Source organism: Apus apus, chromosome 1 (assembly GCF_020740795.1).
Source record: "Apus apus isolate bApuApu2 chromosome 1, bApuApu2.pri.cur, whole genome shotgun sequence".
Taxonomy (NCBI): domain Eukaryota; kingdom Metazoa; phylum Chordata; class Aves; order Apodiformes; family Apodidae; genus Apus; species Apus apus.
The window spans coordinates 8,152,540-8,167,868 of NC_067282.1; the positions used below are offsets into that span (position 1 = coordinate 8,152,540).

At 38.5% G+C, this 15,329-nt stretch overlaps 1 protein-coding gene across 1 annotated transcript in view; it reads left to right on the forward strand.

The window, feature by feature from the left end:
* Positions 1–15,329, forward strand: part of TMEM135 (transmembrane protein 135) — a 175,677-nt gene that overhangs the window by 24,566 nt on the left and 135,782 nt on the right. The window contains exon 4 of the mRNA XM_051620896.1: positions 14,508–14,541. Within this exon, the coding sequence (XP_051476856.1) occupies positions 14,508–14,541 (34 nt within the window). The remainder of the gene's footprint in view (positions 1–14,507; positions 14,542–15,329) is intronic.

Below are 15,329 nucleotides of genomic sequence, written 5' to 3' on the forward strand. Positions count from 1 at the left end.
ACATGGAGATTTTGTGTTTGTGCTGTCCAGATTCATATCTTTGCCTGTAATCCCTTACTTCAGTAGGAGTAACTCAGAATTTTTTGCCTTTTTCTGCTATTCTCAAGCAGTGTGGGTTACCAGTTCAGATTAGGAGGAAGCATTCTTACTGGCCAATGCAGAATTTATAAATGACACTCCTGACGTCTGTTAAGTGCACAGCTGGTACACGTTTGATGCTCTGAGGAGTGCTAAGAGGGCCCAGAGCATGTAGTACACGTCTTAGTCTAAAAGACATGGTATCACCTTGTTCTAGAAGGACGGAGACTGTTAGAAGGCAAGGAAGTAACTGAATATTCTTGTTAAAATTGTTGTGAATGAAACTGTTGAAATGTGATTTGAGACTTGGCTAAAGGCAGCCTGTTACTGGAAATCTGATTAGATGGGTTGTACCTTACTGATTTCTGAGACAAAGAAGTCTGATAGCTCAGTGGAGAGCCTGTATTTAAGACCTCTGTGATTACTGTGAGGGAAAAGAATGATGTTCTCTTATATGTTTTGTAGATCTACAGATGTTTCAAAACCCTTGAAGTTGCTTTTTGCTACTAGCTAAATGACAAACGTCAGTTTGTTGGATTCTTGTTCAAAAAAATAATGTATTTGTGAGTTCCAAGAACTATAACTAAAGCTTTAGGAAGGGACACAATTACAGTTTTAATGAAATTAATTGTCTTGCTGCCTGGCTAACTTCCCCCCACCGCCCCCCCCCCCCGGTCGTTTGTAAGTAATTAAGCCAAAGAAAGTTTTAACTACAGCCATCTAAAAGTTCTGTGGCAGTTCTGAGGGGACTCTTCTGGGATTGCCCTCTGCTCCCCCCTTAGGCTGCATTAATGTTTACTTACTGGCTGTTAACATTATAGCGGCGCCTGTCTCCTCGCTACAGTTGAGACTGTTTCACTGATGGTATTATAAAACTTTAGGTTTAGGGCTTTTATGATTTGGTTGTAAAATCTTGCTCTGGGCAACTATTGGCAGCATGTTTTTTAGTTGAAAACTGGGTGTTTTTCATCAAAAAATTCACTATGCTGGACTCAAATATTGGAAGCATGTGCATTTAAAAAGTGATATAGTGCAGCAGTGCACATTATAGAGAACATCTATATATATACAGATATACATAGTGTTCTTGCAACCAAAAGTATTGCTAAGTATTGCTTAGAAACGTGGCAGAAACATTTGTGTAAGAATAATGTTGAATTTTTAGGCTGTACCTTGGTTCTTCTGATGAAACATTCAGTTGCTGTTAGGGTTATTTGCTTGCCATAAATGCCATTAGTCTAAATACATTTTAAAGAAAGAATATGGCAGTATAGTAATGGTAAAATATACACTCTAAAGAAATAGAGCATATTTGTAAGTAGGTCCGTTAAAATAAATTTTTTTGGTATATAGAAGTCTAAAGAAAACATTGTACTGATACTTGTTGAAGACGGTCACTTGACTAGTAAGAATGAAGAAAAAATGGAGTAATGAAATGCTTTTTTTTTTTTAATTTCAGTCTTTAATAATACTGACCTTGAACTGCCTGGACCCCTGAGTTGCAGGAGCACAAGTGTGGGAACAGTGCTATATTTAATTCAGCTGTGGAATCTGTTTTGTTCTTTATGCAAGGAAGATCCTCTCTCCCATACTGTGCTCTTGATTATTCCTACAATCGGGCTATCCTTCACCCCTGCCCTTTACTCCTTGTGGTTCTGTGTGTGCACATAGGTACAATCCTTAAATTTCTGCATGCCTTTTAAAAAGAAGTGGTTACAGTCAACACTTTGACTTTTGTAACCACCTGAAATGTGTGTTTCTGTTTCATACCAGTCAGCTCTTCCCAACCAGCTGAGTGAATAACCACTATGTGTCTCATTTATAAAAAGTCAGGCTAGATAATGGTCTTAGCTAGATTTCATCCACCTTAGATGGATAAAGTTTGTCAAGGTGAATCCTTTAGTTGTGAATGGAGCAAGAAAGATCCTTGAGGAATCAGTGATTTGAGTCCCAGGCATTTGTAATCAATCAGCCCAGGTTATAACTAATCAAGCTTCTGAAAAAATGTCACCATGCCTGCAGAAGTCTTCAGCAACCAAGTTTGAGGATTTTTCAGCCTGTGGTGTTTGGGCATTGGAGAAATTAGGTCCAGCTTGCTTGTGTGGCCCTTGAAGTTTTGCACAAGATGGAGGAGTGGAAGAGCAGCTACAGCATTATAGTTAAGAATCAATTTTCTGGGAAAACACAGGCAGACAGAGTAAGCCTGCTCTGTGTATAAAGGTTGCATATAAAATACATACCTGTGATTCTGTGGATGCTGGATAGTCAGTGCCAAGACATCTGGGTGCGTCTTTACAGACCAGGTTTATTTTATCTTAGTGTTGTTACAGTCGGGGCTGACCTGGATCATGTAGGCCTATTTGGTTGCATTTGCTCAATGGTCTCCAGTTCCCTGAGTTTCAGGAAGATGTACCAGCTTAGGCAGAGCACCATCCATGAGGTTACTTCATGAATAATAGTAAAATAAAGACATCACAGGCAGCATCCATTAAGCTCTGCACTACCTCTGTCAGTTCAAGTGGGGCCAGCCTGGATGGACAAAGGGCAGTGCTAAGGTCAGGCTACAAACTCTGATAGATCCCAGGTGACTCTGTGTAGCTAGCTCTTCCTGCACTGCTCCATGACTAATTGAGACTTGATCATAGTTTAATTTTATTATTGTTATTATTCTAAGGGCTGCTTTTGGCAAATGTGTTTTTGAAATGTTTACTTTGTAGGCTGAAAACTAAATAAAAGTGATTTAGTCATCTGAGTATTAATATAATTTACTTTTCATCATTAACAGCAAAATCCTGACAAAAAACCTGAGAAAACTTGGAGTTCTGTTGAAATGCCTACAGAGAAAATGTTAAAATTCAGGCTGCTGCTAAACGTTGGACTATTCTGCAAGTCTGACTTGGATTCAAATGTCACAAGAGTGGATTAATTATTCTGTTCTGTCTGCTCGGCACTAGCATCCAGGAGACACTCATCTGGATTTCCTTGGCTTAAGCAAACACTTAATACATCTTCTGTGTCTGAATGCTTGCATGTAACATGCAGCTCCCAGAGGGGGCACAATAAATATTCTGTTAGTGTAGAATAAACTTCAGATGGTGCCTAGGTGAGCTGGCTGTAGTGCTGGCTGATGTGGCAATGAAAAGCTTGACATTTACCTGGCAAGATAACATCTGTGCCTACCATACCTCTGGTACAATGGCTGAAAGTCTTTGAGGGGACTTTTTTTGTGGTATGTTCCTCAGATCTGCTCATAGGACATTTTTTTCAGGTAGTACAGATGAGAGGACCTAAAAATCTTTGTTTCATGTAAGCCACACCTATAAACCCTCTGTGAGTGAAGTGACTCTTTCCTGTAGCCTCATTGCTCCAAAGCAATTAATGTTGTTAGCTACTGCAGCAGGAAAAGTGTGGAGGTAGAGACATAGAATGAGAATGATTTGTTATATTTAGCCACGCAAGGGTTTTCTGTGCTAAAGATTACAGCAGTGTATTGTGGTTAAACATCTTGCTTCCCCTTCCTGCCCTCTCCCTTCCACATCCCGGGACAGAAAAATGATATGTTTTTATTTCCTTTAGTAAGTTCTGTGGATTGCATAGTGTTTCTTGTAATCAGATGACCCCCACTCCAGATTGAAACTTTTTGGTGAAGTAAGTGTATGCCTTTAGAACCTTCTCTGAAAGATGGTCTGTCTGAAAAGTAGGAACAACAGAGTGCACAGCATTAAAGGCAAGCATAAAACAGGTCTCATGAATTTGGGCCAGTACCTGTCATCACAATCCAGGCGGCTCCAACTTTAATAAAAGACTGAAGCAATATGGACTGTCTGTTAGTACAGCATCATTTTGTCTACTTGAAGGAATTTGTATGTGCTCCATATTGCTTCATCAATGATAAGTTTTTCCTTTTAAGCTCTTCTTCAGTGTCTGTTACTCATTCCTTGTGAGCAATGGACTGAGGAACTAGCTAAAATATCACCTCCTGGCATTTTTGAACTTTGAGTTTAAAGTTAAAACATAATAGGTTGAAACTGGTCTTGGAAATAGCTTCTTTCTTTCTTTTGATAGGCGAAATGTTACATTAATATCTGTAGTATCTGGCACAGTTCATCAACGAATACTGATGCCCTGCCAAAAATTGACTTCTCAGTCAGTAGGGATGTATTGGAAAGACACTCAGTCAAACCTAAGTAGGATTTGCCTACCTTCCTAGAGAAGGTTTATATTGGCTTCTGGCACTGCTGTTCCTTGGGAACCCTTGTGTTTCAGGTCCTTACAGATGTAAGCACACTCTTAACAGCATTAATTCATTTTCTGGACAGCTAACTCAGATTTCCTAACTGAATTTGAAGCCTGTTTTTACATTACTTGACATGCTGTCTTTTGGCTCCTCTTGGAGGAAGAAAACCCACACAAGTGGCTCTGTATGTTGTTAAGTCTAAGTTCATACCCTGCTTCTGTTGGAATAGCTGATCTGCTGCTTTTGAGTACAAGGGCATGTAGAAATTAGTAGCAACATGTCAAAAAGGGCAGTAGTCTTCTCTGTGATTTCGATTGGTTTATCACCTTAGCTTTTTTTTTTTTTTTTTTTTTTTGCATATTCAGGCATTTTGTCAACAGTGTGGTCTGATCACAAATGTAATCATTGAAACATGAGTCTAAACAGAAGATTAACTCTACACATGCAAACAAACCCATAGCTGCCAGTTTGACAGACTTGAAAAAGTGCATTAGGTTGCTTAAGACTTTCAAAATAGATGAAAAATCTAGTTATTTGAGTAGCTTATTGAAAAAAACCTGTATTGTGGAATGGACTGTCTTAAACTGGGCACAGAATATGACTTGGGGAGTGGAAAGGCTGCTATTTCAAGGGGCTTCTAGGGAAGCCTCTGGAGCTGCTTCTTACAGAGCTGCTGTGAGCTGGGTTTCGGATGTGCAGGTAGGGTATGGGTGAATGACACTTGGGAAGGGCTGGAGAGTAGAAGATGACAGGTCAGGTACTGGATGAATTTCCACTGATGTTGGGACAAGCCTAAGCTGTCTGCTAGAGTAATAGCCTTATATGAGAATTTTTTTCTTGTTCTTTTTGGCCTTGTCACTCCTAAAATATACTGAATATATGTCCAAGGCCAGTGAATGTTGCCTATCTCTGCAAATCTGAATTTTCAGTGCCTTGTCTTGCTCTTCTGCAGTTCTGAGGTTTCAATGCTCTGTCTTGCTCTTCCTAATTTTAATGAACTGTTTAGTCCATGACGTCCTCTTTTTGCTATGAAACAGTAGGGAATGCCAGCAAAGTATGAAGAGGCAGTGACCTGCTGCTGCTAAAGATTTCCAAAGCAGTTTTGCTCAGACACAGTGTTTGCTTGTGTGCCCTATGGGCATACCTTCTAGACAGAGTGGCCAAGCAGCATGTTGTGTCCCAACTGGGAAGGTGCCCAGAAAAGAATTGTGTGTTTTCTTTTTGATTGACTGAGCTGATTAAAAACAATCCTGTGTTCCTATCAGCAGTCCAAAGAAATTGTTATTTGAGGCCTTACTTAACACTAGATAGGCCCTCTATACCAAGAATGTTAATAATTTAAAAAATTGCTGGAAATCCTTCATTTCTTTTCCTGAGGTTTGATTAATTTGTTATTCTTCTGTTATCTAGCAGTCAATCCTTTTCTGAAAATAATAAGCTTTTTGGAATCTGACTTTTATCTCTTCATGGAATCTTGTGAGGTTAAATCACACTTTTAATTAAGAATTTCCCCCCCCACCTATAGGTCAGGCTTTGTTTTGACTCTTGGCTTTGTAGATGCCATAGAGAAACTGGGAGAAAAGAAAGAGGGGAGGGCATGTTGAAAGAAAATCTGTATAAAATAGAGTATAAAATAGTTAAAAAATTAAGCTATAGATGTTATCTTGTGCTGCACTAGCTGAAAGCTCTAAGAATTATTGGTACTAATTTAGCTGGAATGCATTTACTGTAGATATATTTTCTTTTTGGCTTCCTTCCCTTTCCAGTTTTCTCATACTCTCTTTGGCATGTGTTCAAATCATAGAAAATGTTGAGTTTATTTTCCTTCCTTTTAAGAATAACGAATTCTGAGTATTTGCAAAAAACCATTTTACTTAACATGTAATGTGCTCAAAGCAACTATTAACGATTTGCAGTTTTCAGCAACCTGTAAAGTGTCTCTTTCCTACTTGAAACAACCCAAAATTTTGAAATAGAACATTTCTTAAAAAACAGTGAGTTGTGGGTCCTTAAACTATGTATTTTTGACATGAAGTTATGTGCCTGAATATTATCTTCACGTGAAAAACTTGCAACTGGTGTTTACTAAACTCAAAGAGTAATAATTTTCTTTTTTGAAAACTTATTGCTTAGGTCTGTTTTCATAATTTTCAGCATTATTTTGAAAGCTTATCTGTTCCTGCTGATTTTGAGTGAACTTTTGCACCAGGATTTTGCTGCTGGCCTCCAGCTGTCAGTAGGAAATTGGTGGGTGTGAGAGATTAACGATACCCTAAACATAATCTGTAGTGCTTGTGTTATTACAGGGGTGCAATCACAACTCCAGATCTACAGTTGGTTAGTTTATGGTGTTAAACTGCTGTAGTGCAGAAAAAAAAAAACCCAACAACCCAGCCTCTTCATTTTGACCTTTTTCTTTTCAGGGGAAACCTGTGATTTGTGTGTTTGATTTAATTTTGCAGGTTATAAAATAGTGAGTTTTACAGTGGTGGTGTAGGGAGGGAAGCTGGGGGGAGGAATTCTTCCTGTTTTTGCAGACCACAAATCCTGTCTGGGGAGCCATTATAAACCATTATGGTTTATGCTCAGAAATTAAAGCCAGAGTTAATGCTTGCTCTTTTTTTTTTTTTTTTTTTTAAGGGTCAAATATCCTCTTATTTTCCTATAACAAGTCAATACAGCCCAAGTTATTTGCTTTCATAGAATCATATAATAGAATGGTTTGGATTGGAAGGGACCTTTAAGATCATTTTGTTCCAACCCCCCTGCATTGGCAGGGACACCCTCCACTATTCCAGGTTGCTCAAACCCCCAACCAACCTGGCCTTGAACACTTTCAGGGAGGGGGCAGCCATAGCTTTCCTGGGTAACCTGTGCCAGTGTCTCACCACCCTCGCAGTAAAGAATTTCCTCCTAATATCTAACCCAAATCTTCCTTCTTCCAGCTTAAATCCATTGCTCCTTGTCGTATCACTACACACGCTAGTAAAAATGCTCTTTACCTTTTTCTTTTTTTTTTTTTTTTACATTTTCTCATATATACATTGAATCCACTGATTCTTTTGCAAGTCACTTTATTTGTGATTTCTTAGACTTGCAAAGAGTCGAAAAAAAAGGATCATTGGTTAAAAATAAGGTGATAACTGTCAGGATATGCAGCAGACTTAATGAACAGTGGTACTCATATGAAATTCAAACATGAATTTGTAGGAAGCATATAAAAATGTATTTTTTTCATAAATCTACTATGTTAAAGCCACATGTAGTTCAGACCTTGTCATAAAGGCCACAAGAAAAGGTAAGTTTGACTTGTTTCATTCTAGTACTTACTAACTCTCAGGTCAGACTTGTTGGTTTGACAAGATGAAGAATTTTTTTGGAAAAGCAAATAGTAGGTACGTGATGTTTTGGACTGGAGAGAAAGTTAGAAGTCTTCATAGAACAGCTGAAACTATCCTTGTCTTAGCAGTGAGCTGGATAGTTTTTATTTTGTGTATTTTTGCCTCCACACAATCTATTGCAATATGGATATTTTAATATGTAAAACATAACCTGTCACTGAGCCTGTTAAATCAGAGAATATGTTCTCTTAACTGCATGCATGAAGGTTTTTAACATGCTGCTTTATCCATCTTCAGGCTCCTTGTAAGCCATCTCTACTTCTACTTGTTGCTGTATGCTGGGTTACAAGAGCTGTAGCAGGGCATGGGTTCTGCTGTACTTGCCCTGGTGTGTACCTCACCCTGAGGTGTCAATTTATTGTGTCACTGTTGCAGCTCACACCTAGAATTATTCTCATTGATAAATGCCTGTTTAGTCAATTTATGTGAATTTTGTACGCAGTGGTGTTCATCTTGCTGTAGTTATTTCCTGTTATTTCTCATTTGGTCCCTTATTTCACCTCTAATTTTGAGTAAGAAAAAAAATGTGATCATTAAAAGCACAAGACTTGTAAAAAATGCAGTTATAGTAGTTCAGGTATGTTTAATTAATTGCAGCGAATATTGAGATTTCTGGGTGTCTACTTGGAGAGGTTTGTGGTTTAACTGAAAAAAGGGAACAGACAAAACAGTGCTTTAAAGTTAGTATTGCCAAAATGGGTTCTTGATATGAAAACCACAGGGACTGGAGCACTGTGTGTTAGATGTGTCAGATGGACTGGGAAGGCAAAACATGCAAGAGAGAAATACTCAAAAGGAGGAGTGAATTCTGAGAGACAAATATCTTAAAAATGACAGGGGCATGTAGCTATAGGAGAAGGGATAATAGTTTCAAGATGAAAGAGGGTAGATTTAGGTTAGACATTGGGAAGAAATTCTTTAGTTGTGAGGGTGTTGAGACAGTGTCACAGGTTGCTGAGGGAAGTTGTGGCTTTTGCATCCCCAGAAGTGTCCAAGGCCAGGTTGGATGGGGCTCTGAGCAACCTGATCTAGTGGGAGGTGTCCTTGCCCATGGAGGGGGTGTTGGAACTAGATGGTCTTTAAGGTCCTTTCCAACCCAAACCATTCTGTGATTCTCTGTTTCCATGATGGGTGCTACCTCCCCTGTGGCTATTTGGAGAAAGAGAAGGTGTTTAATTTCTGTTGGAAATTTTCTCTTGAGTGTTGCTGTGGTTGAATTAATTATTTTATGGTAAAATTGCCATGAGCATAAGCATGGTATATGGATTCTTACCACTGTCAGGCAAGCACTTTGTTGTTGTTGCTTTTTTTTTAGCTTAGCAACAACTCTATATTTAAGCAAAACTATAAATATATTGAAGGAAAACCATAAATAAGGAGAGGGAACTGGCAGTGAGCTTCACAGGAAAAACCATCCTGGTTGTATTTTAAAAATTGGTATCTTGTATGATTTGCTATTATATGAATCAAAAGCTCATGCTACTTGTGAAAGGAAAGTTATTCTTTGAAATTTATAGTGTGTCAAGATACACAAGAAAACATTCTTTATGAAAGTGTTCCACAAACAGTGTTGGCGTTTGAACAGTTGTCATTGCTTCTGTTGGCACCAATAGGATTTTTAACTCGTGTAAGGGGAACTGGACTTTGGTCTCAATCAAACAAGTTTTCCAGAATTTACAGCACTTACAGGAAAATGTAAATACCTTGCTGACAGGCAGATGCTTTCAACGTCTCAGACTGGTGTTTAGTGATTTCTTTAACTTTAAAATACTATTGATTAAACAACAAATAGGAAGTCTTTTATCTGTTTTTTATTCCCTGTACTTTCATTTTAAGTCCTTGACGATGAGTTCTAAAAAGTTGGGACAGTTTCAGTGAAGACAGTATGATTAAAGTCTTATTAGGCAACATTGTAGAAAAACTGAATGAGCTCATGGTTTTTTTTAATAAATGGTATGTGGGTGACTGTTGGACTCTGTAGTGTTACAGTGGAGGTAAGGATGTAACTGGTTTAATTGACTGGACAGATGTTTACCTATAGTAGGGTGCAAATTGTAAAGGTAAGTAGCATTAGAATAACTTATCAGGGGTTGTGGTGGCTTTATTGGAAATACTTAAAGACAGATTTGATCTTTTTAAAAAAGCGGCTAATTCATTAAAGAAAAGTTTGTGGCTTATATTAGTTAGGAAGCCAAATTATCACTCTAATCTCTTCTGATTTTATAATCTGTAGAAAAAAATATGTATTATATTTTGAAGTTACTTCCCACTTTTTTTTTTTTTTTTTCCCCTGTAGAATGATAGAATTGTTCAGAGGAGCCTTGGGAAGCCAGCTAATGCAGCTTCCTGCTTGGGGCAGGACCAGCACTGAGTTCAGACCAGCTTGCTTAGGGATTTGTCCAGTCAGCCTTGCAGACCTCTGAGGACAGAAGTCTGACAGCCTCTCTGGGTCGCTGTTCCTATGCCTGGCTGTCGTGATGGAGAAAATGCTGTTTCCTCAGGTCAAATCAAAACTTCCCCAGCAACGCTCGTGGGCCTTCCCGCTGCTTGATCGATGCCTTTTTTGTGTTGGGGACCAAAATGGGGCTTTAATTATTTCCCTTGACCTCCTACCTACACTTCTGGTAACACAGTACACTGCTAGGCTTCCTTCCTATTTTTATCCTATAGCTTTTTTGGTTTTTTTAGCAGTTATTTTAGACTTTTTCCTCTGGGCGGTGCAGGCACAAAAATATGCAGTTCTTTGTTGAGGTTTATAGGCCATAGTTTAAGAGCTATTGCAGTTTGAATTTGACCTGAACATTACCAAGGTGTCTGAAAAGCAAAGTTTGTCAAGGGAAAATTTTCTTTGAGGAAGGTATGAATGAACAAAAGACTTATCTTTTGGTAGCATGTTATTTGTTGTAATTTAAACATTAAAAGTGGAATCCATGAGATTGGAATAGTTCAGCCACAGGTGATGTGGCCTGGGCTGAATAACTAAACTCTGAGAGTTTGCCTGCTCAGTTCCCTAACAAGCATACAAGAAAATTCACTTGAAAGTGTGAACTATGGGGGTGTGTGGAAGGGGGAAACAAAATGAAAACTATGCCAAACACTGTTGCTGTTTAGTGCTTGTAAAGGTAATTTACAAATGTGATTTATTTTATGCTGTCCTTTGTAGGTATTGGTATCCTTTGCAGGTATCCTTTGTATCCTTTTAAAGACTTCTTCAGGATAGTTTTTCTACTTTCTTTAGCACAACAGACTAGCAGTATGGTCCAGGACATGCTCTTCCACCTCTTGTCCCACAGATGCAGCTCTTAGCTTGGTCTGCTGCTCATGAATTTTGCCCCTGGCTTGTGTTTTTGCTTCTTGACATGCCATTAGAAACAGAGCAGGGTATGGGAGATACTGTGTGTTGAGGAGGTGAGAGGGAAGCAGTGGGAAGCCAAAATGAAGATTTTGATGAGAGCAGCCTCTGGAAGAAAATGACATGAGACAGAGAGTGTCTGACCAAGGTCTGACCTTGCCAGAGTGTCACTGATCTAACTCCCTGCTGATGTTGCTGCTCCTGAGATTAACATTGAACGCTGGTTCGTGGGCTTTGGGGTGAAATGTTAACTGGTTTATTAGTAGCTTTAAACCTCTCCAAAGCAGGTGGTTAGTCATCACTAAGTAATTGTTTTTGCTGTTTAATTATTTCCTGCTCTTGTAATATAATTTCCCAGTTACATTCTTCTCTTATCCACCAGCTGCAGTTTTAATACAGTCCTTGGGGTGTACCAGTGACCCTTTTGCTTGGCCTACCTCCCTTTTTCTATTCTGTTTTCCATCAGTTGTCACTGTTACAAAACAGCTCAACATTTTCTGAACTTCTACCCAATATTTACCAGTGGAGTTCAGGGTTGGGTTAGGCTTGTTGGATCACCTTTGCACAGGGCCAGGAGGAGTGTCGTCCCCCCCCCTTTTTTTTTTTTTTTTTTTTTTTTGTCTCTCCAGAAACATAGCACTAGTTGTTTTTAAAACAGTCACAGAATTAATTTGGAGGAAGAAAACCTTCTGCTTGGAGTTAGCCAGGGCCTCAAACAGCAGCAGATAGAGACAGGCTTGCTGCAGGCTCTTTCAGATGATGTCATCCAGCAACTTCCTGTATTTTCAGCTCCGGAAGTTGCTTCCATGTGTGCATTCCTTGTCTGCACGTTTCCCCTCCTCCTGACCACCTACTTCTCACATTGGTCTCACTGCAGCTGCACTGAAGCTTTCTTTCCTCTCCTTTAGCCCTCTTTCCTTTCTTTGTCTTTGCTTTTGACGTGTTGCATTTTACTCTTGGCCAAAAGGGACCACAACAGAAGCCAAAACTTATTTAGATCAAATTATCGGTTTTTTAGTACTTGAAAAAAAGAAAATAAATTTCAGTGGAAGGCTGCATGTCATCTGTGCCTGCATGGCATGGAGACTGGAGGGGAGAATCCACCAAGTCAGTTATGTGCATATAGAATAGTTGTGCTGTTTTGTGCACACACTATGTAATATAATTGTGAATGCTCACACACACTGTATCCTTAAAGGTGTTACTCTCTCTCGGTAGCTGGTGGTAGCTTCTTGCAGGTAAGTGTGTTACTGCAGGACATCTTTGAAGTTCTCATGTTTTTCCAGACTACTCAAGATGCACAGTTATCAGATTAGCTCCCATGATTAAATTTAATTCTGTATTTCTGAACATGTGAGTGTCTGGATGTTTATCCTAAACTTTTAATACTATTATAAGGATAAAAAAAAAATGTACGTATCCAAGAAATGTCAAATCCCCAGTATTTTTCCCCTCAAGAACAAATTCAAGTTTACAGTATGCAGAACCATGTTGTTTGCCACTTTGGTAATCAGGAGGGTCAGGGCACCAATATTATTTGTCAGCTGAGAGAGTTGATTGTTTGCAGACCAGCTTCAGAGTTTAATTAATTTATTTAATTTTGAATTACATGAGGTTAATTTTTACCCCTTCCCGATCTGACACATCATGCAGTATTTTGATGCTTTATTGCAAGGTATAGTGGCCTCTTTGCTTTAAGATTTATGGACCCTTTTTCCTATCTGTTGTCTTTTTGCTTCTCGTGTGCCTCATCCTCATTGAATCTTTAGATTCAGGGTTTTTTTCCTTAGGTTTCCATGCTAGAGTCTTACTTCTAATACCTGCACAGAGTGATACTGGGGCTTCATAACTCCGCTTTTTAAATAAAAAGCAAACCCAGACTACTTTTGCTACTTAAAGTTTTGAACTTCAGCCAAATTTGAAACTTCCTTGAAGAGCACAACTTGTGGAACTCAGGATGGTGCGTTGTTGCTTCCTGCAAGTTCAAAGTGGTGTTGACAGCACTACAACATTTAAGTGGAATATATCCCTTTGCCCTTAGATATCTACTGTGAAAAATCTTGACCTGGATGCCTGGCTTGCCCACCCTAAATGACATGGTCAGAAAATACTGGGTAAACCCTTTTTCTGGCTGGTTGATGCCTGAGAACTATGCAGTAGGAATTTCTCTGTTTTCTGCTACGTGTGATTTTGTTTTCCTTGCTTGTTTAACTGAAGTGAAAGCAAGAGATTTTCTGTTAACAAACATACTGTTCTCTTAAGCACTCCATGGATGCTAGAGAACTTAAAATTTCATGGCAAAATGGAACATATGAGCCTGGGTTGGACCTTCTGCTTTTCATGTAATGGCAATATAAAAAAAGCCTGCATGACATGAGCACAAGTATGAGCTCAGGTTTTACAGTCAGTTCCACACTGAGAAACTCTTAATGGTTAAAAGTGCAGTTCCATCAACGTTACTTTCAAATTTTCTGTGGGGACAATAAGAAAAATCCCAAAGACTACAAGGCTGACAGTAAAATCAAGATGTTAACATCAGTCCAGTAAAAAATACTGAAACTGAGTTTTTACAACCTTTGGGCATAGTCTCTAAGCTAATCTTTGCAGAAAAGAGTAATAATGAATGAGGGCAGAGCAAATCTGCAGTGGTAAGGTTATCCACTTTCTGAGAGCTGATGATGACTTGCAAATGTATAGAAAACAACTGTTTTTTTTTTTTTTTCATTTGGACCCTACAGTGACATCTACTTCAACCTGTTACTGGAGCAGCTCACATCTTCACCTCTTGTATTTTTCTGATCTGAATAGCAACGTGAGCTGTGGGCTGAGACATACGGACAGATCCAAAAATAGAAGGGAGGAAGAATAAATTAGATAAAGGTTAGAACAGAAATGGTGGCTGCTGTGCCAGGGCACTTTTGGCATTGTGTCTTTCAACTAGAAAAGGTAGGGCATCCTCGTTCTCAGTAGAAAACACTTTTCATGATCATGTAAGCAGAAGGGCTACAGCATCTGGAGTTCCATAGCACTGATCACAAAGCAGAAGCTTACACACAAGCATTTTTCACAGTTTAGCTTAGGCTTTGGCCATGGTTTATATGCTTACCTTACCAGCTTGTGTGTAGGCTTTTATTTTGTGGTAAGTGCTGTGTAATTCAAGGTGCCTTACCCCTTCAGGAAGGCTTCAGAACCCATGCAGTAGCAAGTTGCTATATATAACTTGGTTCCTGTAATTCCTCAGTGTTTTGGATACCATGCTATCAAGGTGCTATTTTTGGTTTCCTACTTATTTTTCTATAGGATGGTAAAGATTCACCCTCTGTCAATCTGTTTTTCATACTCTTTTCTTTCAAAAATATTCTTAATGTTTAAAGTATTTTTCTTTAGTGTGGAAAAAAAGTTTAATTAATTAACTGATTTTTGTAATTTCTATTTATAGGAGAGGTCTCCTCACAATTTACATGGCAAATCAAGTAAGTAGTCCTTTATTTCAAGAATCAAAATATGTCTGATCCCTTGGAAATGTATCTGGTTTTAAATTAATGCTGAGTTTCATTGCATTTTTAATGCTTCCAGGATTTTTTATTTTCTTTAAGAATTGTGTTATTAGATAAATAAAAGTATCTTAAAAGTAAATGGTGTCTATAGGTTTTTTGGAAGTAGCTGTAAAGCAGAGGCTGAAAGGTATTTCATTGCACTGTGCTCAAAATTACTTGTATCATAGCCCCAGGAAAGTGGGTAGTTTTATATATCCCCTCTACACTGGAATGGCATCTGGTACTTTTAATGTTCATTATTTTACAGATGAGTAATCCAGTGCCATATGCCTTAGTTTTGTTATTATTTGTTCCTCCAACCAAGTTCAAGTATTGCACATGTAAATATTTTTACCACATGGTTGTATAGATTTACATTTTTTGTGTCATATTCCTTATGTTCTCATTCAAATGCATGAAAGTAGTGAATTGATCTAAATGATGCTTTGTGCATTAACCTTTTCTAAAGGTGTAATACTTCTGTGACATGATCATAGTCCCTTAGAACTGATTTGCTTATGCCAAAAGAATTATCTGAAGTTTTTATAAAGTTTGAGTTGTGTAAAGAGCCATGGAAACTACAAGAAAAAGGAAACAACCTAGGAGTTGTGTTCCAGATTACTGTAATAATTTACTGGGGCCTCAATAGAGTCGTGTAAATGTAGAACTGATGATGATGAAAAGATCCATGAGTAAAAGTGATGAGAGGAAAGCAATGTAGTGCA